This window comes from Camponotus vicinus, unplaced genomic scaffold (assembly GCF_025532165.1).
Source record: "Camponotus vicinus isolate PSW18456_S1 unplaced genomic scaffold, iyCamVici1.0 SCAF_13, whole genome shotgun sequence".
Lineage (NCBI taxonomy): Eukaryota > Metazoa > Arthropoda > Insecta > Hymenoptera > Formicidae > Camponotus > Camponotus vicinus.
The window spans coordinates 3,466,187-3,493,054 of NW_028141949.1; the positions used below are offsets into that span (position 1 = coordinate 3,466,187).

The window sequence follows — 26,868 nt, forward strand, 5'->3', positions numbered from 1 at the left end:
CCTCGCGATGCACCCCGCGACGCTCGGTCCCGCACTCGGAGGCGCCGCCGGTCGTCGTACGTTTCGCTTTCGTCGAGCGTTGTCCTATCGCGATGGTGCGTTCGGCGGTTGGCGGAGAGTGGCGGTGAATCCCGGCGGTGAGAAGCACCCTCCCTGCCGAGGATCTCGTCCCGGCGACGACGCTCGCGAGACGGCACCCCCGGACGGTAGTACGCGGCGAGCGATATCGGGGGTCGAATCGGCGTCGCCATATTGCCGAGACACGACTCCCCCGGAGCGCGTTTACGCGGCGCGTTGACGCTACGATACGCGTTGGTGATATGGTGGTGGATGCTTCGCACGTCCCGGGGTTGTTTTTTCGACAATGGCCGCCGGTGGCGAGATCGCGCGATAGCTCCGGCGCCGCGAAGGATCGCTCTCTCTCGCTCTCTCGCTCGCTCGTTGTGCTCGTGGCTGCGAGGGTCGTTGAACCAGGGGTAAGTCGCCAGACGTATCGGTATCGACACGTGCTTTCGCAGAATTTCGTGTAGTCAGATTCGCAATTTTAAATTTAACTACAGACTTGAGACGATCAAGTGTTGCGGATCTATCTTTCTAGTACTTGGAATGTTAAAAAAAGATGTAAAGATTTTCACTTCTTTCGGTATGCCACTTGGGATGTGTATTATGATTGTGATTAGTGATTTATTGAACATTTTATTTATTTAAATATACAAGATTTTTTGAAAATATTTGCAAAGTATTTTTGTTGAAAAATATTTACACTATATATAATTATTTTTGTAAATTTTAGTGGATGTTTCATTTGATTTCTCAGTAATGTACAATAATGAGAAAATGGACTTATTCTTTTCAATGATGTAGTCATTTTTGAATAATTTTATCGTTATCATTTTATGTAGCGACGATAAAAGTCAGATAGGAAATAATGATTGCTCTTATCTTGATAACACTGTTTAAATCATACTTGATTATATTTGATGCAATGATATGCGAATATTTTTGCGATATAAATCAATACTCCACATTATTCGAAACGCTTTATGATAAAACCGCTTCATGAAAAAATAGTAACGTGTGTAGGATGGACATATATACGTGTAACAACAACATGTGGGATTTCTCTCGCGTGGGTTAATAATAAAAGAATCGAAAGCTCAATAATGTTGGTGTCTCTCACTTCGATGTCATGTTTTTAACTTTAATTTATGCAACCTTTTAAGCTCGACATTGCCGTTCTCTTAACCTTTCGACCGCCCAATAAATAATGAAATTATTTCCCGCTATTTCTGTCCTTATCTACTTGCACCATCATGTTTCTCCCTAATGCATCGTCATCTTCCAGACACTGATAACAAGCAATGGCCTTCGACATTTTTAGCAATTAGTCAACTTTGCAGAAAAATGTCTGGTAGAATCTTAAAGATAAAACAAGGGCGCGTATATTTACTTTAGATAAATTACGAGATGCGTACATCGATCAATTAATACTGACATACTTTGGAACTAATACATCCATATTTCTTAATTATTTTTTAATTCCTTTTAATTTTTTACTCTCGACTATACTTTTATCTATATATTTTTATAAATAATTATTCTCATTGAAACTTTTGTCATAAATAATTATATAATAATGAGAATCTTTACAAGATTTAACACGAGTCTGTTTTGTAGCAAAGCATATTAAAATGTAAAATACTATCAATCTTCAAGTCAACGAAAACAAATATAAATCGAAAGTATTACTCATGTAATCCCCGTTGTGTCAAATTTCCGCGATTTCCTGACGTGAGTACGTGAATAAATTGCGGCGACGAAACTTCCCGTCTGGGCATACTGGAACGAGAAAGGCTATTTGTACCGACGAATTCCCGCGAGGGCGGGCGTTTTTCAGTCGAGGGAGCGAAGGGGAGAAGAAAGAGAGAGGGCTGTGTGTTCGGGGTCTTTCAGTTTCGCGAGGAAGAGGAAGGCATAGCTCGAGTCTCTCTTTCTCTCTCTCTTTTTTTTTATCGCGCCACACATTCTTCTCTCTTCCGCGATTCTATTACTCGCGAATGCAACGCGATTCGTTATGCGCCCACGGGCCGATCGTGTCCGACAAACTTCTCTTCGATATCATTGCATTATCTTATTGCCGCCCCCGCAGACCTCGCGAGGATATTATCCTTATGCTCGACTATTGAAAATTCTCTGCGAACTTCGTACGAGTTATAATAAGCAAGATCTCGTTGAGAAAACTTTTTCGATCTTAAAGTTCTATATTTGGATTTTCGTTTATCATAAAATGACGTTTTTATTGGCAGCGAGACTTTCAACTTCACATTTATTCTTATACGATTAGAGTTCTTTGCAATAAATTTATCGAAATTGAATTTCAAAACTAATTTCGATAAAAAAGTTAATTCTAATTATGTAGAGATTGATTTCTATCTCTTTTTACGCTTTATTTCTTCGGTAGAAATAATTTCTCTGCGATTATTGAAATTCTGACCGAGCTCGGGTCTGTAATAAAAACGAGTGTTTTATTCCGCGGAATATTATTTATGTATGCTTTATTTTGCTCGTGTATATGATCTTATATAAATTTCTTCGGGTACCAATAACGAGGGAATCGTCGAATAAGTGGTGGGTGTCGAAACTGCCCGTACGCGCGAATTACTGTCCGCAGGAAATATCCTTTATTGCGGCAGCAAAGGGGACGATCAGGAAAGTTTTCAGAAGAAACAATATCGTGATCGATCGGAAGTGCGAGATATATGTAACATCATGTTGATATCATATATAAACTTGATATACTTATCCCCGACATCAACGTTTCATGATTACTTATAGACACAGATGTGTCTCTAATCCTTTACGTTATATAAATATAATTACAAGTAAAATATAAAACATGCATGAAAAAAGCTCGAAATGCTAATTTTTCGTTTGATAAAATTGAAACCGTAGAATTAAAAAGGTGAGCCATTCTATTGGTTAAATTAATAATATCGAGATCGAAATGTCTCTTATTGTTTTTTCTTCTTAGCATATGGTAGATATAATATTTTTCATTTCCTATTATTTTATTAAATACGATCTTTGCATAAATCAGATTCAGCATTTTTCGAATGGCCACGTATTAAATTCGAGCATGTGCTTTCAATGATTTACGAGATAATATCATCCAAATCGAGCGACGATGGTGATGTCATAAACGGCGAACATGTCAAAAAAAAATCTCGAAGCTTTATTCGAAGATAAAATTTAGGCATCACGGCAAACGATCTTCGCGGAGATTATTAATGTCGCGATAAACGCGTAATGGGACACGACAGACTCACGAGTTGCAAGAAACAAAGATATAACGAGACTATTGTGTGCTAGACGGAGACGATTAGCGAGACAACCCGTGCATGTGGTTAGGCGAATGCTTATAATAGTGTCTTTCGCGTGAGAAGATAACCGGAACTATAACTGTGCAGTTGTCATGTGCACGACATGCGAGCGGATGAACTCTGACATAAGAGCCTCTCTCGCTTATTATTAAAGATAGTAATTTATTAGAGAGAGAAATTGGGATAATTATCAAATTACGTTTAATTACGTAATAATTTTATGTATAATTTTATTGTATATATGTACATATATGTAAGAGTACGAACGTATAAAAACATATTTTTATAAAAATATTCATTTAATGAAGCTAGCCTCAATATTAATAAAACAATGGTAGTTTCACAAACAACCATCAGAAGAAAATTATAACAATTATGATGATTGTGTTTAAATAAATATGTACTGAAATTCCGCTATAAACAACATGTTCTTTAAAAAACCACACAAATCTCCGAAATATTCTCATCTAAAAGCACTTTGTTTCATCAATTTTACATCCCCTTTAAAATCAACTTTATTCATTTTTCTCTACTCTAACAATTGACGTAAAATGATAGTTTCAAAAGAGTGTCTCGCTCTGTGTGTATAGTATATATCATATAAACATATACACTTTTAACTGTTTCAATATTTATAGATGTCATCGTGATTTCCATTTATTCGACGTTGTTATGTCGCGATATATTGTGAATTTCACGTTTTTAGTATATCTCATCACCTCCGGAGGCACGATAACATTGCAAGAGTCGGCTGCGCCGGTCACTATTTTTGCGCGCTGGATCGGGAGATGAGATATTAATTTCGCCGGCATATTTCACGTGTCCGCGCGCGCGGCACGATTGCTCGACGATTCGCCACCGCGGGGCAAGATTAAAATTGGGATTAATCAAGCGAGATTACCGGCGACGGCCGCCGGCCTGCCCGGTGCTTTTCCCGCGGAATCGGGCGCGATAAAGGGATAAGAGCTGCAAAGGGAGGCGCGATTGTCGAGTTATACTATTTGGCGCGATTCACTTTCCGCGGCGTCGTAGCGTATATGTGTTGAAAAATAACCCTCGTCGTCGTGCACCTCTCTCTCTCTCTCCCCCTCCCTCTCTCTCGCTCTCTCTCTTTCCGCTCCAAGGTCTCCGCCGTTCTCTTTATGCGAGCGCGAGCGCGCATAATGTGGCCGAGCTGCGCTCGCGGAGCAACGCGGAGAGAGAGGGAGGAAGATGCTCTCGAAAAAGTGCAGCAACAAAGTTGCGCGGTGCGCACACCCACGTCCGCGAGATCCAGAATGTCAGGGTCGTACCTTAACCCCGCGTTGTCCTTCGCTGCCTTCGTGTGTACCCATCCTCTTTTTCCCCTCCCTTTTTTGTCGCAGGGTTATATTTCCACCGCGGTGCAGTTCCCGGATTTTTTAAAATTGTTAATTCCCCCTCTCTCCGTCTCTCTCTCCCTCTCTCGTTGCTGCCTCTCCTCTCTTCTCGGGATCACCGTTAAGCACGACACACTGTTAACCGCCGTGCGAATTAAGGTACGGTCACTTGAAAGCAAACCCGTAAACCGACGCCCACGCAGTCGGTACCTGTTATATACGCACTTATACGTTCCCAGGGACGGAGCCAAGAGCGGATCAAAGTTTGATATCTTTGTGCGTGTAAATTTTGCCGAAATCTCGTTTCGAAACGCTATAATTGCTTGTGTTGATGTGAAATGAGGAAAGTAAGAGCGAATGTGTCATCTCTAAAAAGTCCCGATATTTAAATTCCAAGAACAAAAGAACTTAATTCGAATCGTCCTTTCATGTTCTCATGATTTCTCACACTCATGTCGCGTGCGAGAAAAACAAGAATTTGTAATTTATTGCGTTGCAATTAAGTTAAATGCCGTCGTTGATTTCACATGTGCGCCACGTAGGAGACCGTGTACACGAACATTGTTGATATATAACATTCATTTTCAAGAAACATCAAGGATGCTGTACGACATTATTTCACCGTTGGCAATAAATTAAAATAATTAAAGTAAGATTAAAGTAAGATTCCATTAATTCCCTTATAAAGGATCATTTTCTGAAAAGCACAAAATGATCCTCTTGCACGATCGATGGTAATCGATACGGCCCTGGACATACAAGTACAGGGTGGCCAGACAGAAAAATCCGAAAGGCTCTCTTGCACCGATGAGTGCCACGAATAAGGGCCACATAAAGACGGGTCATAAAACTATGATTTACGTCTTGTCATTGATGCGTTTGCTGTCCGTCCGTCGGTCAGTCCATCCGCGTCCACTACGCGTTCATCTATACTGCATCCATAAGCCCACCCTCCCTCCCCTCCTCGGTTCATCATCGTCTCTCTTCGCGTTCCCTCTTATTATCTTTCTTATAGCCTCCCTTCTTGTTCTTCTTCTATTTCTTCTTCTTCTTCTGTATCGTCCTCCTCTTCTCTACCGGTTTCGCCGGATAGCCCCATCGGGCCGGCGATGATCGATTCGTCACTTGGAAAAAGTAGCAAATGTGTGTGTGCTTGTGTGTGTATATATGTGTCGCAACTATTATAATCTACTGTGAAATATCGCATGCGTAACTTGCAAACAATGCGATGAAAACTGTGAAAACTGCATCACGCGCTGCATCCCTTTTCTCTCCGTTGATTGGGTAATTAAATAACATTTAATAATAATACGAATTTACGTAAAATAACAAAAATATAGTTATACATAACTTTTCCAAATTTTTAAATTATATATATCATGGAAAAGAATACTATACATGAGAATAGTATATATAAAAAAAATTTATTTCGCGGTAAATTTTCTCTGAAATTTCTACGAAAACTTGAGAAAGGATGAAAAAATATCGAAACGTGTGGAATGAATTTATGACTTAATAGTTAAAATCTCGCGTTGATTTGACGGATGCGACCTTCGGATTTCTTTCCAGCGCATTGTCCTCGAAACATAAGTTATATACACACGTGTACAGTGTGGTCAGTGGGTTATTTAAAGTTTTAACGTAGTCCGCGGACTCCCCCGACAAGACGGTTACGTTTAATGGCGTCTGCGGTTTCCATCAAACTTCTCCTCACATAGCACCTAACGTCTCGCACTTGTACCCTCCAGAATTCCATCTTTCCTCCTTCCATTCGTTTCCATGGAATCCTTTTACTCCAATTTTCTCCCTCGCTTATGCATAAAGAAACATTCGTAAGATATATATAATCTCGTTCTGAGGAATCTGTAAAATCATTTTCTCGCAACGAAATGTACACACTTTAAATCGCGCAAATCCTTTGAATCAAATAAGTATATCAAGAGAGAGAGAAGAAGAAGAAGAAAAATAAATAATGAAATTCTATTCTTATAAATAATTTTAATTAAATTTTTTTACCATAATCTTTCAGTTTTATTTTTTAAAGTATTTAATAATAGACGAGCAATTTTATTCAAGAGAAAACTTTACATTCGCCGAGGAAAAATGAAGAAATGGAGCAATTTCTCAGACACCCTGTGTATGTCGGTGTATCGTAAAGTTCCCATGTCACTCCATTACCGAAGATGACGCAAGTACTGCGCCTTAATCGCAGGATTACACGGTTCACGGTGCAAAAGCTCCGTGTGTAGGACAACGCGAGTTGCGAAATAAAAGTCGGCGACGACGACTTTCGTCGGGTTGAAGACTTTCGAGTGAAAGCGATCACGCGCGCGGCGCTTGTTAAGACGTCAGTTATCGTCGGTGATTAATCCGACAGGTTGGAGGAGGAATTATAAAACGGCGAAACGCGCGTTATCGCATGGCGGTGAACGCGCTTGGCCTGCTCGTCCGCTACGCGACGAGACGTATATCATGCCAGACCACTGCCTGTACATCACGATGATGAGGAAGGACAGAAGTCCATTTATCAGAGGCTCGTTCATGGAAATCTTTCCGAACGATGATGATTCGAAAGGATACTCCGAGATTATCAAACATCGTTCATCTTGTCTTTCGAGAGCTTATGGATATCATAGATTCTTCAGATTCGGAGGCTCTCGAGCCTGCAGTTTAAGAGCGCCGAATGTAACGCACGATGGATACACAATTGGGAGTTAATTAATTAATTGAAACGCTTAATTATTAATTATATTTAAATATTATATTAATTATATTAATATTATAAATATTATATTAATTAATTTAAACGCATGTCATTATAATAGACGCGGCTTGAAAATGCATAGCAGGAATCTTTGGAGGACAGATTTTTCTTTTTCTTCCTCGTAATGTTGCTTTATAACTATATATATCCAGAATCAAGATACTTTTAAAAATATTGTCAGGATATAGATTTTTTTAACAGAAGAAGAGAGTATCACGTTTTATTATATTCAATGTACATATTACAATACTCACAGCGTATACATTATTCTATCATATAAATTGTTTCTGTAATAAATTTCTACATTTATTCTCTTATTTAAATATCGGAATATAATTGATACGTGCATAGATTAACTTTACGCAGGTAAAGGCGAGATTAATTCTCTCAGCACGTATTTTTCTCATTCTCAGCGTTACAGAGACACGAGAAGGGAGAAGGGGAGGCGGGGAGTGTTACGTCCTGTACGGAGGGCCCGGCCCTGCGCACGTACGTCGAGTCGCGAAGGTGAGCGCGCGGTTAATTTGCATAATCAATTCAAAACGATGAGTCTCGCGCCTCGAACGGATCGGTCATTCTTTTCCCCACGGCCCCCGGTATGGAAGAAAAGTCATTCCTGGCGTTATATAAATTACGGTCGTCTCTCTACCCGAGCGAGGCGCGCTCTTGTACGATTGTCGGGACGTACGCTTGTTGCGGTAGCGAGCGGGGCTCTTAAAACTTCGCTCCTCGATTCGGATCTCCGATTACGCATCGCGAAACAAGAAAAGAGAAGAAGAAGGAATAAATAAATGAAAATGCGAAGAAAAAAATAGACGAGTGACAGGGAGGAAGGGAAAACCGCGCGAGGCGCATAAAACGCCTTTTACGAGCGTTAAAAATCGCCAGCACGGCGTCTCGGCGCCGTTTCTTTATTTCCATTGCGGTAATCCTGTCCGTCCTTTACCGTTATATTTCGTCGTGGTCATAAACAGCGAATCCTTCGCCGTTTTAATTTCCTCTCCTCGAGTCTTTTTTCCCCGATCGAAGCGCATTATCTTCTTTTCTCGCGCGACCATCGTCGTGTCTTTTGCATACAGTACGTTTACGGCACTTACACGCTCGTTAACAAATCCATATTTCTGCCGGAAGACAATCCCGAAAGATGATTATTTATTTATCTCCTTCCGCCGTCGCGATTGCGTCGGAAAAGAAATTTTATTTTTTTGCGGGTCGCTCGAAAGAATTCGACGATGCGAGGATCGTGGGAATAAATGAGAATAAAAAATGATTGACGATTAAATCGTTTTGGTTTTGACCGCTCGGCGTCTTTTGAAGAAGCAAAAAGTTGAACGGTGAAAAAAATTCGAGGTCCCTCGATTACATCAACTAAGAAATCGGAAGACGATAAAATATCGCGTCATCAGATTTTTCTGCCAACTTCCACAAACTGATGATTGCATAACTTTTTAACACTTTGTCGACTTCGAAAAGGTCTTAACGCGATAATGAAAGTGTAAAAGAACATGTAAATTTCTAGGAACTGATTACATAATCTTTTAGCATTTGGACGAGATGGGAGTAAATTAAAAAAAATATATATTTTCTCTAGGTGTTAACATTTTGTTAAAAATTCTTATTTATTTATTAAATTATTAAAATGCTATTTATTTCTCTCTTTTCTCTAGTAAAAAAATGCTGAATTATTTAAACATTTATCAATGATTGCAACGCGGCCTCTCGTTTCAGATGTGAGCTACTGAAGGTGGAATCCTCAGGAACCGCGAGGAACTCCTCGCAATGGAGGCGGGACCAAAGCAGCAGCAGCAGCAGCAGCAGCAGTCGCCGCAGCAGCAACAGTCCCAGCAGCAGTCGCCTCAACAACAACAGCAGCAAAACTCACCCGGCAGCGCGACTCAGGCAACCATCGGTCCTCAGGGTGGCTCGACGCCGCAGGCCCAGCAAAATGCGGAGGACGCGCTCGCAGCGGCGGAAAACACCCCCGTCAACGAGGGTATGCTCCTCGCTCGAATCCACGTGCCCGAACTCTACGTCAGCAAGTGTCTGCAGTTCCCGAAGGATCAGCTAGTCTGGGACGTGAAGCAGCAATGTCTGGCGTCCTTGCCCAAGGTACGAGCGACGACGGTTCCTCGTACAAGTAACGGAGGAACTGTTCTCGTCGATATACTCTGAATATATCCCGAGGGAAACAGCCTTGAAAATAGCCTGTTGAGCTTGGTGGGAAGGGTTTACCATCGACGTGCTCTTAACGACGATCGAACGATTCACTCCCAGACTAAAATTTATCTCCCGGCTGCTCGATAGCGCGTAAGACAGACGGACGGACGGACGGATAGACAGGCAGGTTGCGCGCACGTTGGAAGAGATGAGGGGGAGAAATTGAAAACGGAACGCATTATTCTCTTTCGCGGCAATAAATCCCGCGCGCCGCGTACCTTCACCCGCGTGTTATTTCTGGCCGGACGATCCTTACGTCGGAAATTTATGAAGCCCGTGGCGGATTCTCGTTTTGCCGTCTCCATCGTGGACGTGCGCTCGCGCCGGAGTCCTTCGCACGATAATTACACGTATTTCGTTGAGAAATTCTCCCGCGATCGAAAGCGCGCCGGTAAATGTAATTCGTAACCCCGATTTAGCGCGAGTTGTGTGGCGCGCGTGAGAGAGAAAGAAGGAGAAAAAGATTCCGCAAAGCGGAGTCGGGGTCTCTCTCGTACATACTCTCGCGCGTTCCCTCGAGCCGGCCGCGTTTCGTTGAGAAATTCGCCCGCGATCTCTCGGAGGAGAGCGAGCGTGGTATAATATAATTCGTACCTGCGCCACCCGGGGCGATTTGTTCCCGCTGGAAATTGCGGTCGCGTGTATATTTCACCGAGGATCGCCGAGTATCGATTAATCGCCGATTACGGTCGAACCCCATCGGATCTGTCATTTATCACCGTGCATCCGCTTCTCGCGCACGCGCACCGACCACGTCGGACCCCAAGGACTCTATCAGGCTTTTTTCGAAGGACGCTCCCTCCGCCCGTCCTCTTTCTCTCTTTCTCTCTCTCTCCTTCTCTCCTTTTCTCTGTCTCTCTCTTTCTCTCTCTATCTCTGACTCTCCGCTCCTCTCCTCCCATTCGCCCGTCCTCTTCGTCGTCGCGAAACCGCTCATAGTTCCTCGGGCGGCAAAAAGTACAACGCACAATGTTGCGCACTGAGAGCGGAGTTAGCAGCGCGCTTTACATGCCGATTTCGCTAGATTGCAGACAGCGCGAAATTAAGAGCCGCCAGAGCGAGTAATGACGAATTCTCGAGGCGAGGAGAGAGCGAGATTCCAGTCTCTCTTCTGCTGCTTTCTGCTGGCGAATCGTCCCACGGGACCGCCGAGAGTCACGAGTATACGCCGGATTCAAAGACGATAATCGGACCGAGCCTTTCCTCTTCTTTTCCTTTTTATTTTAAAATATCGAAGCTTTTTCTTTGTAATAAGACGGCTATCGGAACATGCTCCATTGATCCACACACGATGCAATCAAGCGCTATATTTTATACATATATATGAAAAATTAACGTAAAATAATTGTATTTTTTTAAATTTAATTAATCAATTTTAAAGTCGTGCGATTTATATTTAGATTGTTTCTCGTATTTCTCTTAAAAAGTAGGTTACATCATCGTTGCAGTAAACTCTCCAACTGTAATTTTACTTTTCCATTGATTACTGAATTTTCTTTTATTCGACTTCAAAGAAATTTCGTTCGGTTCGGTCGACAATATTGCACGATCCGATAGCCATCGCCTTTGAATCTCGAGTACTCGCTTTCGTCGTGCTCTCATTCGACTCTCGAGAACTTTAACGACCGCACAAGAGCACGTGTTAGATGCACTTTGTTGCCGAGGCGTGCCGAGAATGGACACGCACACAGTGTTCTTGTTTAGAGCGAAATAGAGACTAGAATATCGATAATATGTGTGTGGCTTTTCGCTTTCTGTGAAGCCGTCACGCTCTGTCTTCCATCCTCCTTCTCTCTCTTTCCTTCTCTTCCTCCCTCTTTCTTTCTCTTTCTCTTCTGCTCTCTGTCACGCAAGAATTTTCACGCGTGTCTTTCTGCCCCACATGCTTGCCTTCCGGGACACAGGAGGTACAGCACAGAAACCCCGATATATGTCCCCGTTTAAATCCTCTTTCGCCAAAAACGAACCAGCTGCTCATTCAATATTTTCGTTTCTTTTTCCGCTTCACTATGTTTTTTTCTAGTTTCCCTCGTAGAGTTGGATTGTCGACTCTGCGAATTATTTCTTTATTTCTCTCATGTTCCGCCAAATTGATTTATAGATTTCTTTGTAACAGCAAAAGTATGTGTATATCATCCACGATCTTGGTATCAGATACGTGTGAAGAAAATTTAAAATGATTTAAAACCGCGATACTCTAGTGTACGGTCCATCGATTGGATTATACGTGAGGGTTACGTGTTTTTGTTTGTATGAAAATATAAAAAGGTAAAACGTGTACTCTGATACCAGTTCGATCTAGTGTTTTATTCTCTTTTTTTTCTTTGATTTCTATCCAATATTTTGTACTTTTAGTTATATTTACTCGTCAAATATTTATGGTTTGCACTCAGAATGAATTCGATGATCATTTTTAAACATTTATGCAAATAATTAAATACTAGCGCGATATATACGAGATATTCTGTTATAAATTATTGTAAATTAAAAAAAATTAATATGTCAAATAATTGCTCCTCCAATTCATCCTGAGACGACATCTCATATATGATATGTATCTGCATTCGTATTATTCATACATTTATTATACATGTGTATAGAGATTTATATACATATATTTTTGTCTCGCGTAATCGCCGATAACCGTGTATCTTCTGACCTGTGGTGTTGTTGTTGTTGTTGTTTTTGCTTTTGCCTCACCCTGCACGGGGGCGAAATACACTCCACACCCGCCACCAACCACCACCAACCGCCACACCTGTGCCGCTACTATCGTCTCGTGTGTTGTGTGGGGCCCTATCTACGAACGCGCGTACACCTCCCCTTCGTACGAATACCGCAAATACCGCGCGCAAAAAAAAACGCGCCTCTCCCGGGCCCTCCACCACCCTCCACATCTTCGGTTCGTGTTACGGATAAACCACACCGCTTCTCCACCCCTTCCGAGCGCCTCGCAGGTGGCCACTTGGTACAGGGTACGTCTTCACTATTACTAATAGCATGCGACCACGCCTTTCGTTCCTCGTCGATCGGTCGTTCTCCCTCCCCCTTTTGTATTTGTCGTTTTGCGTCCATTTGCATAGCGACGAGAGACGATCCAGCTACGATTCTAAAAGGAATGACGGCCGGAGTGTTTTTTTTTCTATGATACATTTGTCACTGTTAACGTACAGTGTATTTTTTCAGCTTTAATAGTCACGTGTAAGATTTCTATATAGAACGGATTTAATTAATAGCGGTATTTAATTTCTACATGTAAATTATCAATTTTTCTCAGCGACATGTTGATATTGTTTTACAAATCGAATTGTATTTTTTCATACACATATGTGACGTCGCTTTATTAACTTTTGATTCAGTGACTTTGCAGAGAAAGTTGCTGTCACGTTGCACATTTGTTATACAATCTGGTTATGGTAGTAGAGTTACGTAAAGTGATTTTTTTTTATGCATTTTGCTAACAAGCCACAGTTACGTAGCAACGGTTAATCAACAATTTTTCCCTGTCTGTTTCTTTTTTTCGTATAATAATTCACTGAATATTTATAAACTAAATAACAAAACAAGCACTCGGCCCGTTTGAAGTTGAAGGATTGTTGGGGAAATGGAAATATGTATTGAATTTTACAGCCTCTTATGTCATTCCTCGCAACTCGTAGATCTCTCTCGTAGCGAATATATTACGATTTATTTGTAATACAGAATGGGGAGACTGGCGGCGCATAGTTTTAGATTTCCTCGTTGTACGCGATATATCTCGGCGAAGTATCGACTAGCATGCATGTACATAGTTCGTCGAGGCACATTAGCAACGTAATTGTCCTTAAATATTGATTTCTGCAATGATAATAGTTGGTAGTTCTGCACGATATATTAGCATGTGATTGTGTTGCTTTGATGATATATAGAACGCAATTGAAGTTAAATGTTAGATATCGAGCGGACGCGAGAGAAGACAAAACTGCGATAGAAATTGTGAGTTTGATTTATAAACTGGTATACATGTGTATTTTGCAAAATTTCTCTTTGCGATTTTTCGCGATCCATTTCTCGGTGTCTTTTTTTATTCGATTTCTGAATGCACGTGTCAAGATTTGACTGAAAACTTCGATCGAGAAACAATCGTGATGGATGAACGTACGCTCGATCTGTGACTTAAATCGTGCAGCTAAGCACCGTTGGATGCAAGACCCGCAATTTTTAATATTTTTTATGACTCGGGCTTACTAAACCCGTATTTTCGACGATTTAGGTGAAATATCGGAGATTGCGGGTTACGTTACTTGCGACATTTATAACCGTTCGACTCGTAAATCACGTCTGTGATTCACTCGAGTGTGACATTTCAGTAAGAGCTTTGCCAGCGAAGATACATCTACTTGTGCCAATAGAGCGTAAGAAAAGATGAATTTTGACGTGTCGTGACTTGAGTCGAGAAATTTTTCTCACACTTTCGATCTCAATTTCCAACCCGACTTTGATACTTGAAACAGTAATATTACTTTTGTTCGAAAGTATTTAACTTATAATTTCGCTGGAAGTTTTTCTTTTAAACTTCTAAGAAAAATTGTACACTGTTTATTTGAGATACCAAATAAAGAGAGGAGGATTCCCATTATAAATTAAATTTATCAAAATCCTTAAATGTAAAAAAAATTGAGATGGAAAATGGGAGGAAAGTTTTAATCTGGACGAATATCCGTAGCCGAAAATACGCGCTTTTCGGCAGACGCGGCGTTACGTCACGCGTTTTGCATCATAATGCGCGATTGATGTAACGCGAAAGCTCGAAAGGACATCCGCGATTCTCTCACCGGGCGAGTGTCCTCGATCGAGGTCGTCCGCCACGAACCTCCTCCGGCGAGAGAGCATCCCGAGGATCACCGCTCGCTAATGTTGCCGCTGTGTCTCTCTCGGACTTGCTGCACATGGTGACTTTCGTTTTCGCCGGGAGGTTAACAAAACCGTTGAACTCACATCGATTGCCGCGTTGCCTTCCGCAGAGAATGCCTCTCGAGCGCATAATTCCGAGAAAATGCACTTGGGTACTCGAATCTATTCATGTTATCTTTCTTAAAATGAGAAATATTCCAGACACAAGATTTTTAACTTTCTTTGAAGAGTCTACATTTGTTCTGTTTAAATAGCGTACATATAATATAAAATTCTTCCTTTGTAAGGTGGACAAAAATTGCACTTTCTTCAATTTCTTCCCATCATTTTCATAGTTTACGTTCTGCGAAAGAAATGCGTAGGATCTTTTTTACATCTTTCGCGATTCTATGAAAGTAATATCCCAGAGGCCTTGTATTCACGAGTTATATAAGAGAATCTCTCTCTCTCTCTCTTTATTTCTCGAAATTATCTCCAATGAAAGTGTCGATATGTCTAGGTGATGTGCCGCGTGCCTTTTAAATTTCAAAGCGAGACAATCGGCCAGGGAATTTATTATCCTCTTTATTGTCAGACATTCTAAATACACCGTGTGCTGTTAACCGACTCGTTATTCTTTTCGTGTATATCGCTTTCGATCACCTTGGCCTAAGGAGCTTATTCTCGCGTTAAAATTCTTCCACCTTTACCTTTTTCTTCTTCCCTTCGGTTCACTCGCGTCTTACGAGTATCCTCTCGCTTTTGCCGATCGAGAATAGGATACGGAAACCCTTAACATGCCGAGACTCGTCTAAAAGGAACAGTTGTTCATAATACAAACAGAATAAACATAATTTATATTCGATGTGTAGATGCAGTGAATTGCTAATAATTTAATAAGAAAAATATTTCTATTTATTCATTAAAGTTCATATCACGCGTAACTCTATTATTCTACATGATTGATCATCCTTTTTCCACGCTTAATTGTTTCCGACATTTAAATAATTTTTCTCGTAAATCCAATGATGCAAGGGTTCACGAAGCTAGTTTATATTTCAATGTAATGTAACGTTGATGATATATACGTTACTTGGATCTTACGTCCTAAGCTATCAATGTACCCCGCGATAAAATCTTATTATTAAGCGACGATAGTTAGCTCCTGGAAGCAATTGCCTCGAGATCGCGATCGGCCGATTTGCTTATCGCCGCAAATGTGCACGATCCGCGGCGATATCACTGTACCGGAACAGACCGAATATTACCGGCGCGGCGATAGTATATCGTTGCGCATATCCGGCAGGAGGATCTCGGCGCGGATAAATTCAGTCCGGCCAGCGCCAGAGGATCCGTGGCAGGAGATCGAGAAGGCAGGACTTCGTAGGCGTAGACGCGATCACCGTGATCCACGATTGTGTGAACCAGGATCATCCTTTACTTCCGATAGGATCACGTCCCCCCCCTCTCTCCTCTTCCGTTCTCCTCTCTTTCTTTATCTCCCTCGCGGCGGCTTCGGGCTATCTGCGCGTCGTCACTTTGCAACGCATATTTTTCTCGCGCCTGCACCGTGTAATAATGTTCCCTTTACGTTTATCGGAAGATAATTCGCGTACTGGGGAACGTTGCTAAATTGTAATATACGCGGGATAAAAATTTCTCGAAATATAAAATCAGGAGGGGAATTGTTTGATGGTGTTTATGTAAATATTTTGGCACGTCAAAATTTATTTTCGACATCAATCTTCAGATTATTTGACTGTTGAACGATAATATTGAGCGAGAAAATGGCACATAAAATTATGATATTCGTTTTCGTTTATAGATTAATTTCAAATTAGATCTCTATTAGAAAAAAGAAGATCGATTTAATATTGCATCTTGTTTCTTAAAATATCGTGGAATGTTGATGATAAAGGTCTTTATACGCACGCTTTCGACGATAAACGAGGATATTATAGAATGCTCGGGAATGGCGATAGAACCATTAGATCGATTTTTTAACGACCGGTATAGTTGTCCTCGTATGTCCATGGATTATTATCGAACGTGTATTTCACATACAAGTTCAAACCGCAGCACGTGGGCGGATTACGTTCGCATACGTATCGCGAATAAAATGACATGACGCGGAAATGAATGGTCTCACGTTCAAAAGATGCCGATGTACGTACAATATATGTCTGACGGGAGAACGTAGGATCCTACTGTCAAGATCGACAAATCTCACATCCAGCTCCGCACGTCGGATACGGAACAAACACGCGCGCGAGTCGTTGAACGAGTACATAAGCTACGTCGATCTATTTATATATCGATCGTATACCGTGAACTGGTCCGAGAATAGATCGAATGGAGATCGATGGCCAGGTTCCTGCAGCATGCGGGACAACCTCGTCGAGGACAACCACGTCGCAACGGACGCGGAGAGCGGTATGCGTTTTTTTTTGCGCGGGTGACCGAATGGAGATCGATAGTCGTGTTTTTGCATAATGCGAGACGCGCATGTTTGTAAAAATGACTAAATGGAGATCGATGCTCGATCAATTTCCGCGAGGCAACTTCGAACTCGCTTAACTCGAATGCGATGAAAATGGACGGTTGTATCTTTACGGTCGATGAACGTGCGTCTTTTCGAAAACGGTTTTAAAATTTATTCAACGATGTTATATTCTTAGCTATCGTACAATTAGGGTAGAGAGAAAATCTTGTTTTTTTATTTTTATGTAATACAATAATAAGTCTTAGATGGATTATATATACGTGAAAGAATATTAACGAAAATAAATAATGCAATGGAAAAATCTATTTAATTAAATAATTAAAATACATGTATCGATATATATACGAAAAAGACATATAACAGGAATAAAGAAATATATACACAATTTACGCTGAAGAATACGAAATTATCGAAATTGTGAAATAAATAAGAGATAGGAGAGAGGAAGAAAATTAAGGGAGATTTTGCTCTCGAGTAAAGAGTTTGGGAAAGAAGCGCGATTTTCGGATGGACGGATAGAACAAACCGGAGTCAATTACGCGACCGATCGAGACTTCCTCGGGTCGAGAAACCGGATGTGCGAGCAGGTAAGGGGAGAAGGACGGGAATATCCGCGGGGACACGCAAACTTCCTCGAAAATTGTTGGCCACGTTTCAGCCCTTCGGCCAGCCTGTCGCTGGAATAAGCCGGTGGAATCCGAAATGTCGTTGCTGCTCATTTCGCGAAATCACTAGCTCGTTCCTGGCGGGCAAATCCTCTTCTCGAGGATACGATATGCGATTCGCGCGCATCGGATCGGACGCGAGACTCGATCGCGCCAGCGGCGCGAATCGTCCTCATCCCTGATGAAACATTTTTGCCGCTCATTCAATTTAGCGACGAGTATTTACCACTCCCGCTGGAAGAGCGCCGATAGCGACTTGCTTAAAGAGGAAAGAAACGGCGCGTACTTATATATTAAATATTTATTAAATATACATTTTGCCTGATGACAACCTTGCTGGCGAAATAATCTTGGAGAACTTTCATTTTAATTAACATGTATGATAATGTATGATTCACCTAAACGACTTTTTCTTAATAAAAGACAAAGAGAGTTTAATGTCTTTTTCTACATTCTTGTTAAAATATATATAAAATAAAAATTAGCAAATTCTCTAAATATATTTTAAGCATGCTTTGCTTGATTAATGCGAAATAAAACGAGCAGAGATCTGTATCACAGATTCTTCTCTGTCACAGATTTAAACGAAATCTCTTGTTATGTCAAAAAGATTTCTTCTTCAGAGCGAACGATTAGCGTTTACGTTAAAAAATACGCGCAGCTTTTTTCAATGCTATTTTTCATTCGTAGCAGTAGGTACGTCCAAAGTCGCGTTCTTTGACAGAAAAAAGAGGAAAGAGTGAAAAAGTTTCGCGTCCATCGTATCGTTCTGTATATAACGTCGCTTCTCTCAGTCTCGACGCAATCTAACCGTGCGGCTGTAGTTGGTAACTGCAGCAGCCTTTTACCCGGGGCTCCTCGAGTGCAATCTCGTATTCATGAATTCCTTGTACGTACACCTCCCCTACGTTCCTTCTTCACCTACGTCTCCACCTCCGCCTCCGTCCTTTCCTTCCCGTCCCGCCGCGTTGCCCGGTTTCCCGTCCCCTCTGTGTGTACGGTGTGTGCACGGAGAATATATCTCGCATCGAGTGCGCGGAGAACGGTAAAGAAATCGCGCGACGTCAATCGGGATACGCGATTATCGAAAATGCAAAGTATAGGGGCTCTTATGCCATTTCGCCCCCTACCCGCCTCCTCGCCCCTCGGCGAATCGTTATTCGCATTGCTTATAGACGCAACATCGCAAAATCGAACTCGTGTATCGCCCTCCTGACTAAAATAGCTCTGGTATTTTCCTCTCCGCCTCTGTTTTTTCACAATATGCAGACGCGATGCGTTTATTTACCGACGCGTAATTATTTTTCCGATACGAAGTAACAGATAGTTTAGTGACTAAAATTGAAATTCGAGAGGGAAATTTTAGAAGATAAAAGATTTGCTTCTGAAAATAAAATAAAACCCATCTTTACGTGGAGTTAAAGTTTGTTATTTAGTTGTATTTTCGGAAAGTTAGTTTGCCGAAAGCTTCTTTACCGTTTGTAAACTTGATCCATCATATTTTAATTAAATAAAGATTAATTACATGTTAAAGATTCCATCATTCATATTACATTTTGTTAATCTTTTGTTTGGCAAAGGATAATCTACACAAGTTTTGGACGATGGTAATTAATTAACAATAAAGATTTTCTTTTAATTAAATTTTAACATCGAGCTAATCGATATAAACATCTTTTATAATTATATCATTTGAAGTTATATATAATATTGTATTATTTTCTCGTTGCACTTTCATTTTGATTATGTGAATTAACTTATGATACTGATATCCAGTTGTATCATATTTTATTTGCTATCTCTCTCGTATAAGGATGACGCATCACGCAATTCCGATATTTCTGCGAGGTGAAATATTGATTTTAGTCTATTTTTATATTGTATGAGATTAAATTGACTGCAAACGCGTATAGAACAACAAGCTTGTGAGAGCATAATTATCATGTGAAACCGAAAAGAAGCTTGTTCAAGTTGAATACATCAATGTTATTTTCCCCTATAAATACTTATTACTATGAATTAGATTAATGATTAATTTGCATTGTACTCGAGACAATTTAAAAAACTCGCATATATACATATTAATATTTCAATTATTACCACAATGAAAGAAAAGAGAAATAACGAATAGTATCTCTCTCTCTACCTGCAATTCAAGAAAGCTTAAAATCAATATCAATAACTTTTATATAACTTTTATTTGATGTCACAGTTTTCAGATCACGATGATACACTTTGAAATTCTTTGAAATTCAATTACTTCGAAACCATGATTCGCGCACATAAATATGTTGCGTGATCGAAGGCTCCGTTGCAAGATTGATCCGTTGCGTCGCATCAGACTTCTATCGAGACAAATACTTGGTCGCTATAAATAGTCGATACAAATGCGATTCTCCGGATGCCGCAGCGACATCGAGTTGTATTACAGAAATAAATCTTCTGTCGTCAGACCTCGTTCCTCAGCACTCTCCCCTCGCCCTCTCCTCTTCGTTCTAAGTCGCGACAAGAGTCGTTACTCGTCATAAACTTGCCATAATTAATTACAGCGAAGAGCGATCGATACGTTGCGCTTATATGTTTTCCGTACCGTTATCTCGTATCGTTCCGTTGAAAAAAAAATAATCAAAGGAATTCCAAGGCGGATGACTTTGCGTTAACAAATTGCTTCTTCGATAAGAACGTACGTCGCGCGGTTTTCGTCTTTATTGTACATGAGGCGGTACATTATACAGAAGAGGAATGTTAAATTTTTTAATCATCTTTATGCTTTATCGCATTCTTATTCTAATTGAAAATTTTATTTCTCATCGATAAAGAGCATATTTTAGTTGTCTATGTAATAATCTTGCTTTAATCAAGTTTGTAGAATTTACATTTCATATAAGTCTACATGCAACATACGACTTCATTTGCATTTTCATCTTTGAAAGGTTGCGCGAGATAAATTCGCGATACGATTTTTGTGGAACAATGTAGGTGAACCTGTCGTGTTCCACTACGAGTAACGAACTTTCCGTTAATTGGCAAAAATTCTCTGCCAAACGTTTCGCGCCGGCTGCCAATATCCGCCAATTTACGAGTCGCCCGGACTCTGACTTTCCGCATTCAGAGGAGACCAGGAGCGTGAAGAGAGCGACTCTCGCGCGCAGTTTGCCGGTGTAATTTCCAGTTCGATTAGCCGACACCTCGTCGCGTACCGTGTAACGCGCGCGCGTTTCCAAGTTGTAGGAATTGCCGCTAACGACGTAGTTAACGGTTGATTAAAATCGGGATCCATCCATTTCCGCGGAGGCGACGGGAGAATTTCGGTCCCTTTACCAGCCGGGAGCACGGAAACGCACCCGCGGCACGAAACGAGTCCGATAATCGCTCTATAATTCAATCTGAATCGCGCCGAATCGAGTAGCTACACGGTGCTACAAAAAAGGTTATCGTACGTGGCAATTTGTCGGGATCTTTATTTCTCTTTTGCCCCGTTACTACCTGTACAAAAGGTCCAATTAAGATTAAGAAACAGGAATCTTTTGTTCTTCGCGTGTATGAATGTCTAAAATTTCACTCACGAATATTCGTCATTTACGAAGCGGTAATTACGTTTTTTGTTCTCTCTTGATGAAAATGAATCGGTGAAAATGTCACTGATTAAAGCGGTTGAGAAGATTTCACAGAAAATCAGGAGTATTTTAGTAAACATTTACACTTTATTCTTCACTGATTACTCTTCTGTCTTTAATCTCACTAATTTAGTAACAATATTTCACTAAAAATTACTAATAATTATACATATTTGCAGGATGCTTTCAGAGATTTTTCCATTTATTTTAGATTGTTATTTTTTTAGAAGAAATACACACATATTTAGAATGAAATATATATAACTAGTATTCAAAATTTCGAATTATACATATATGTTATACTTATTTACCCTTAAAATATGATGATAAATCCAGAAACAAAATATGTCGCTATAAATTTCATATATAATATCCATTTTAAAATATCACTGATTGAAACAGCCACTATCACTGACTGATATTTCTTTTCTTCATTCTTTCAATAAAATTTCAATCGTAATATATTGATTCCATCCCAGAGAGTGTCTTCATTTTCATGCAGAAAAGGACAGTTATATTTGCGAGAAAGGAGAATGGGTACTTTCGCATATTTTATTCATGCACCGCTTGAATAATCATTTCGCGATTAATTTGTCCCGCTGTTACGCAACGCGATAACGTTATGACTTGCTGAAAGTGTAATTTGCTTAATAAAACATGCCTCATAGTCGGTGCTAGTGATCGAAATATCGTCGTCGCCACGTGGAGCCTCGTCGGAATTGATTGCCAATTACCGGTGGAACGACGTTGACTCGATTCTGCGATCTAGAAAATTGAGTTACTTGACGAAATTTGATTCGACGACGAATATGGCGGCGGTCTCGAGACGAAAATGCGATGTTGTGTTAATCAAGCCGGATAGATATATTTTTCCCGTTTTCCTCTTTACGCCGTGATACACGAACGAGAAGTCGAACGCGTTATCTTAAACGGATTAAAAAATCATTCTCGGAACGACGAAGTTGCCGTCGTAACTCGAAGCTAACGAACGCTAATTATCGAGCGTTTGATGAATTAATGAATACGATAAAGTATAAAAGTACATCACGTCGTAAGGATTTTTTTTAGAGTCTCTACTCGAACCAGCGAAAGTGTGCGGCTGATTGACTGCGTCTCAAAGTGCTTATATAGAACCATTAATGACACATGTATATCATAATTAATATATATAATAGTCATCATGTACCAATATTATTATTATTACCATTAATTGTGTAAATAATCTGATTTTTTACATTTATTCAACTCTTGCTATTCTTAAATTATATGATTGACGTAATTATATTTATTGGTTTAAAATGTTTATTCATTAATAAATACTAAAGGATTATTTTTCTATTATGATCAAGAATTAAAAAATTAAAGAGATCTAAATTGCAAATAATGCATTGTAAATTGCATATCATATGGCAAAAAGCATAATATGATTATTTTATTAAAGATTTCAGCGCTAGGATTAATTTACCGCTCAAATAATAAAGGAATGATTTTTAGTAGTTAAGAAAAATTAAAGCACTTTTTTTTATGTCGTGATTCACTGAAAGAACGGTGCTAATCCCCGTTAAGCGCCTATAATAGCAGTCGATGACGAAACCGGAACCAGTTTTAATAACCAGTTTGACGTGAAAGAAAAAGCAACGAACTTAAGAATCAATAAAGGACCTAAAGGATCCTTCTTGTCGGCACTTGGATCTTCCCGGAAGAATAGATCTTCCCTTTTCGCCTCTTCCGTTCACTCTCGCAGTCGAACGAGTTGCTCGTTTCTTCGTCTTCTTCATTTTCCGGTAATAAATCCGGTAATAAATCGAATCGATGTATCGAAAGCTCTTTATATATCATCATAGTTCTTACTGGTTTCTCTCGATTGAACAATGAAATATTTCATTTATTCGACTTTTCCAAGTCAAAGTTTCAAGTTTATTAGATATGTATTTTGAAAATTATGTGTATATGGGAAAATAAACTTTTTTACAATTCTGTTAATATTTTTAAACAGTGCTTTTCGTCGTTATATAACGAATTAGCATACAAAGTTATGCACATTATTCAGTTTTCGACTAGGAACACTTAAAGAACGCTCTATAAAATTCCTTTATGAAATGGATCGTAAAAGTGTGTGTATGTTAATGCGTTTTCAAGGTAGAAACGATCAACCAAGATATTCAATTAAGAGCCCAGATAATGCGTTACATCGCTAATCGTTAAGAAATCCCTTGTTATATTTTCTCGAAGGAGAACGGGGAAAGGGGAAGACGGTAAATCATTTATCTTATCGAGATTAGTCATTAACCTTTGTTCAATCATGAAGTCCATGTGACTTATGCGTTCGGTATCGCGGAATCTTGATGACACCGATGATAATGGTGTGAGTCAGCTTGATGGATGCGGGGGAGAAGAAACGCTTGAATAAACTTAGATAAATATTTACGCTTCGCAAAAAATCCTTGTATTGTCGTACATCGTAATGTTATTTTGCCGTTAAACGATAATCTTATCGCGCATTGTTAGTTCGATCGGCGATCTTAATAGTCAACGGTTATATCAAGTTTTCCGTTTAGATCCGAGATAATTTATATCGAAATATTATGTCCAAAACTATGGCTATATATTTTAAAATAAATCAATCGATTCCAATGATACAATCCATGAGATTATCACCGGTTTAGAAATATCTGATCGATCATACGTCGATCTTTCTTAATCGAGACGTGGCGGTTCGAAGGTTTATTCGAGTCTTTAGGAGGAGCAAGGTTTACTCCAAGTACTTTTGTGGCGCATATAAACGACATAAGCCAACAGACGCGAGTCCAAAGAACCGCCGTTAAACTTTCGATGGCTGCTTTTTTCGATGCACCTCGGTAATTTGATTTCGTATTCCGCTACGGCGATCCTGCCCTTTTCCCTTTCTCTTTGTCTCTTCGGAGCGTAAATCGAAATTTTATGGGTCGTATTCTTCTCGTTTAACGCCGATGCTATGTCCAATACGACGTCTGATTCCATCTCGCCTTTGTGCCGGTCATCCACCCTCTCCTGTCCACTGTCCCTCTGTCTATCTTTGCCTCCGTCTTTCGCCGCCTACCGCTTTTTTGCGCCATACGTGCGCGATCGTAAGTCGTCGTGTTGTCGTCGCGTCGTACGAACCAGAGATTAGTGAAAAGCACGGTAAAGTCTCTACTAGCTGGATCAATTTATCAGACATTTTTATCGTCTAAATTACAATTTAATTTTATAAGAAATAGAGATAATAAAAACAAAGAAGGAAAGAGAAGTTGGCTAACTAAATTTTCAGACCGAACGCCTTTTAATTTTTTTTCTCGGGGAAACATAAGATACTTTTCTCTGAAACAGGATGTATCTCGAACTCGATCGTTCGGTTTTATCTTACTTTCCCGCGATTCTCGTGATTAGAGTTTCCGCAAACACGTTTGATTAAGAATGTCGCGAGAGGGGCAAAATTCGCGTGGAATCGACGACGAGACAATGACGATCGGCCGCACGATGATGCTGCGCGGCGCCGAGCGAGGACGAAAACTCGTTTCGTGCTTCGTTGCGAAGGTTAAAACCGTAACGCTCCTATCCGCCTTGCTCGTATGCGAGCGCGGGCGCTGGCCGGACCGAGCTTAAACATCGGCGTGGCCGGTCCCCCCTCGCCAGACCGCAATTACATCCCATAAAGCACGATTGAGACACGGTTCGGCCATTATTCTCCCATATACAGGGCCGTACAAAAGGTTCTCGCCGTTTAACGCGGCGACCCTCTTCTCGGTCGCAGCATGAAAAGCGGAAAAATGCGCCCGTGCTTTTATCGAATGCATTTTCGCGGACGCTCGATAAGTTTTCCGCAAAGATTTGTAAGAGCTACGTGAAACAGTTATATCTCTGAGGTCGAAGAATCTGGAGAAAGAGCTTATATGTCTCTTGTCAGAAATTTATGGTGAAAAGAATCTCGGAAAAATCTGCTTGAAGGAAATGCAAGAGAGATTGCGGGGGAATTTATTCGACGGAATGAGAATCGAGTCCTCGAGACTTACGCCCTTCGAAGGAACCGAAGGATTCTTTATGACTCGCGAAAAAGGTTACGAGCGAGGCAAGATGATAATGGTAATCAATTCTACTCGATTCTACTTTAATCGTTGATCATTGACTTTTTCCACGCTCTCGGTCCCTATACGACCTTGCCTCTCGTCCGTTCCCCTGGTAATCGAAGAAACTCGAAGCACGTTTCGCTATGGTGCGATTATGCCGCCTCTTGGGACTTTATGAAGCAATTACCGCGGCACTAATTAGAGTAGGAGCGCCGGTTTGGCAGGACTGCTTCATTTTTGTCCGGGATGACGTGAGTGACGGGGACGAGCGAGATCAGAGAATGAACATCTTTCAGTAAATTTTCTTTCGGTTTTACCGCGCGAAATTATGGTTTCGTCTTACTCAATTTATGTCGATTAGAGAAGTTATGGTTAGAGGATTATACTCGTGATCTCGATAAATCAAAGGGGAAGGCGCGATCCTCGGTTTCTACAAAAATCAAGCGTTTCTTTTGATTTAATTTATTTGCCTCGTGCTATTCTTTCATATGCGAATACAACGTTATGTTTCATAATCATTGTGAGAAATAGGATATTTTTTTTCGAAAAAAGCAATTTTATTCCAACATAGATGAAAATAGAAGAAACTAATTTATCCTATAAAAGCGAGTAGATGGACGCTCGTTAAAATAGATGAACTTCGCTGACGCAAGGCCTCTTCATTTCCATCTCTTTATTCATATGCGTTGCAAATCTCAATTTTAACGACACGCGACGAAGCTTTGCATAACGAAGAAAACCACTAGCGAGCGTGTCACGGACATGTCATTGAATCGGCTTAGCGAACGAGGAGCGAAATGAGGACGTTATATCACTCGTAAATACGAGCCTTGAGAAAAGCGCGCCGAATGCGGTCAGACGAAACCTTTAAAAGCGACGGAAGTACCAACCGCCTTTTATAATCTGTCCTAGAATGCCCTAGAAATCCCGTTGCGCCGCTTATCCTAGACACAAACATACATTATCCACTTAAAATTTCAAACAAGCGTGTATGTGTTTACGGAATAAATGCGTATAAATGATAGATTACATTTTTAGATATATATCTTTCGATAATATAGTTTTTCATTCGTAAAACCGCTTACCGAAGGCACTTTTAGATCGATGTTTTTTGTGACGTAAGAAAAAAACGTTGAGGCACATCTGCCGCTAAACGTTCACGTCCGTTTTCGACGACATGTCAGCTGTTTTCTTTTTTTTCGCGGCTTTCCCATGGTCGACCGCATCTTTCCGCCCATCGATATAAGACGAGATACGGAGACCCACAATTTTTTTCTCTTTTTTTCCTTGTACGAAGCCTTTAATTTGGCACGTGTTGCACTCTTGGCTATTGTTGCCATGATTGTCGGGTTGGCGCGGCTGTCTTCTTTCGCATCGTCGCCGATCTTTCGCATGGCATAAGCGGAG

The 26,868-nt window shown here is 40.5% G+C and overlaps 1 protein-coding gene across 9 annotated transcripts in view; it reads left to right on the plus strand.

The window, feature by feature from the left end:
- Nucleotides 1-26,868, plus strand: part of Prosap (SH3 and multiple ankyrin repeat domains prosap) — a 118,682-nt gene that overhangs the window by 71,008 nt on the left and 20,806 nt on the right. For 5 of the 9 annotated variants that reach the window (XM_083085833.1, XM_083085839.1, XM_083085840.1 and 2 more), the window contains 2 exons: nt 9,231-9,612; nt 12,675-12,694. In XM_083085833.1, the coding sequence (XP_082941959.1) occupies nt 9,282-9,612; nt 12,675-12,694 (351 nt within the window). In that variant the 5' untranslated portion in view covers nt 9,231-9,281. Of the gene's footprint in view, nt 1-71; nt 477-9,230; nt 9,613-12,674; nt 12,695-26,868 lie in introns of those variants that run through there. The other 4 variants (XM_083085838.1, XM_083085842.1, XM_083085834.1 and 1 more) reach the window with 3 other exon arrangements.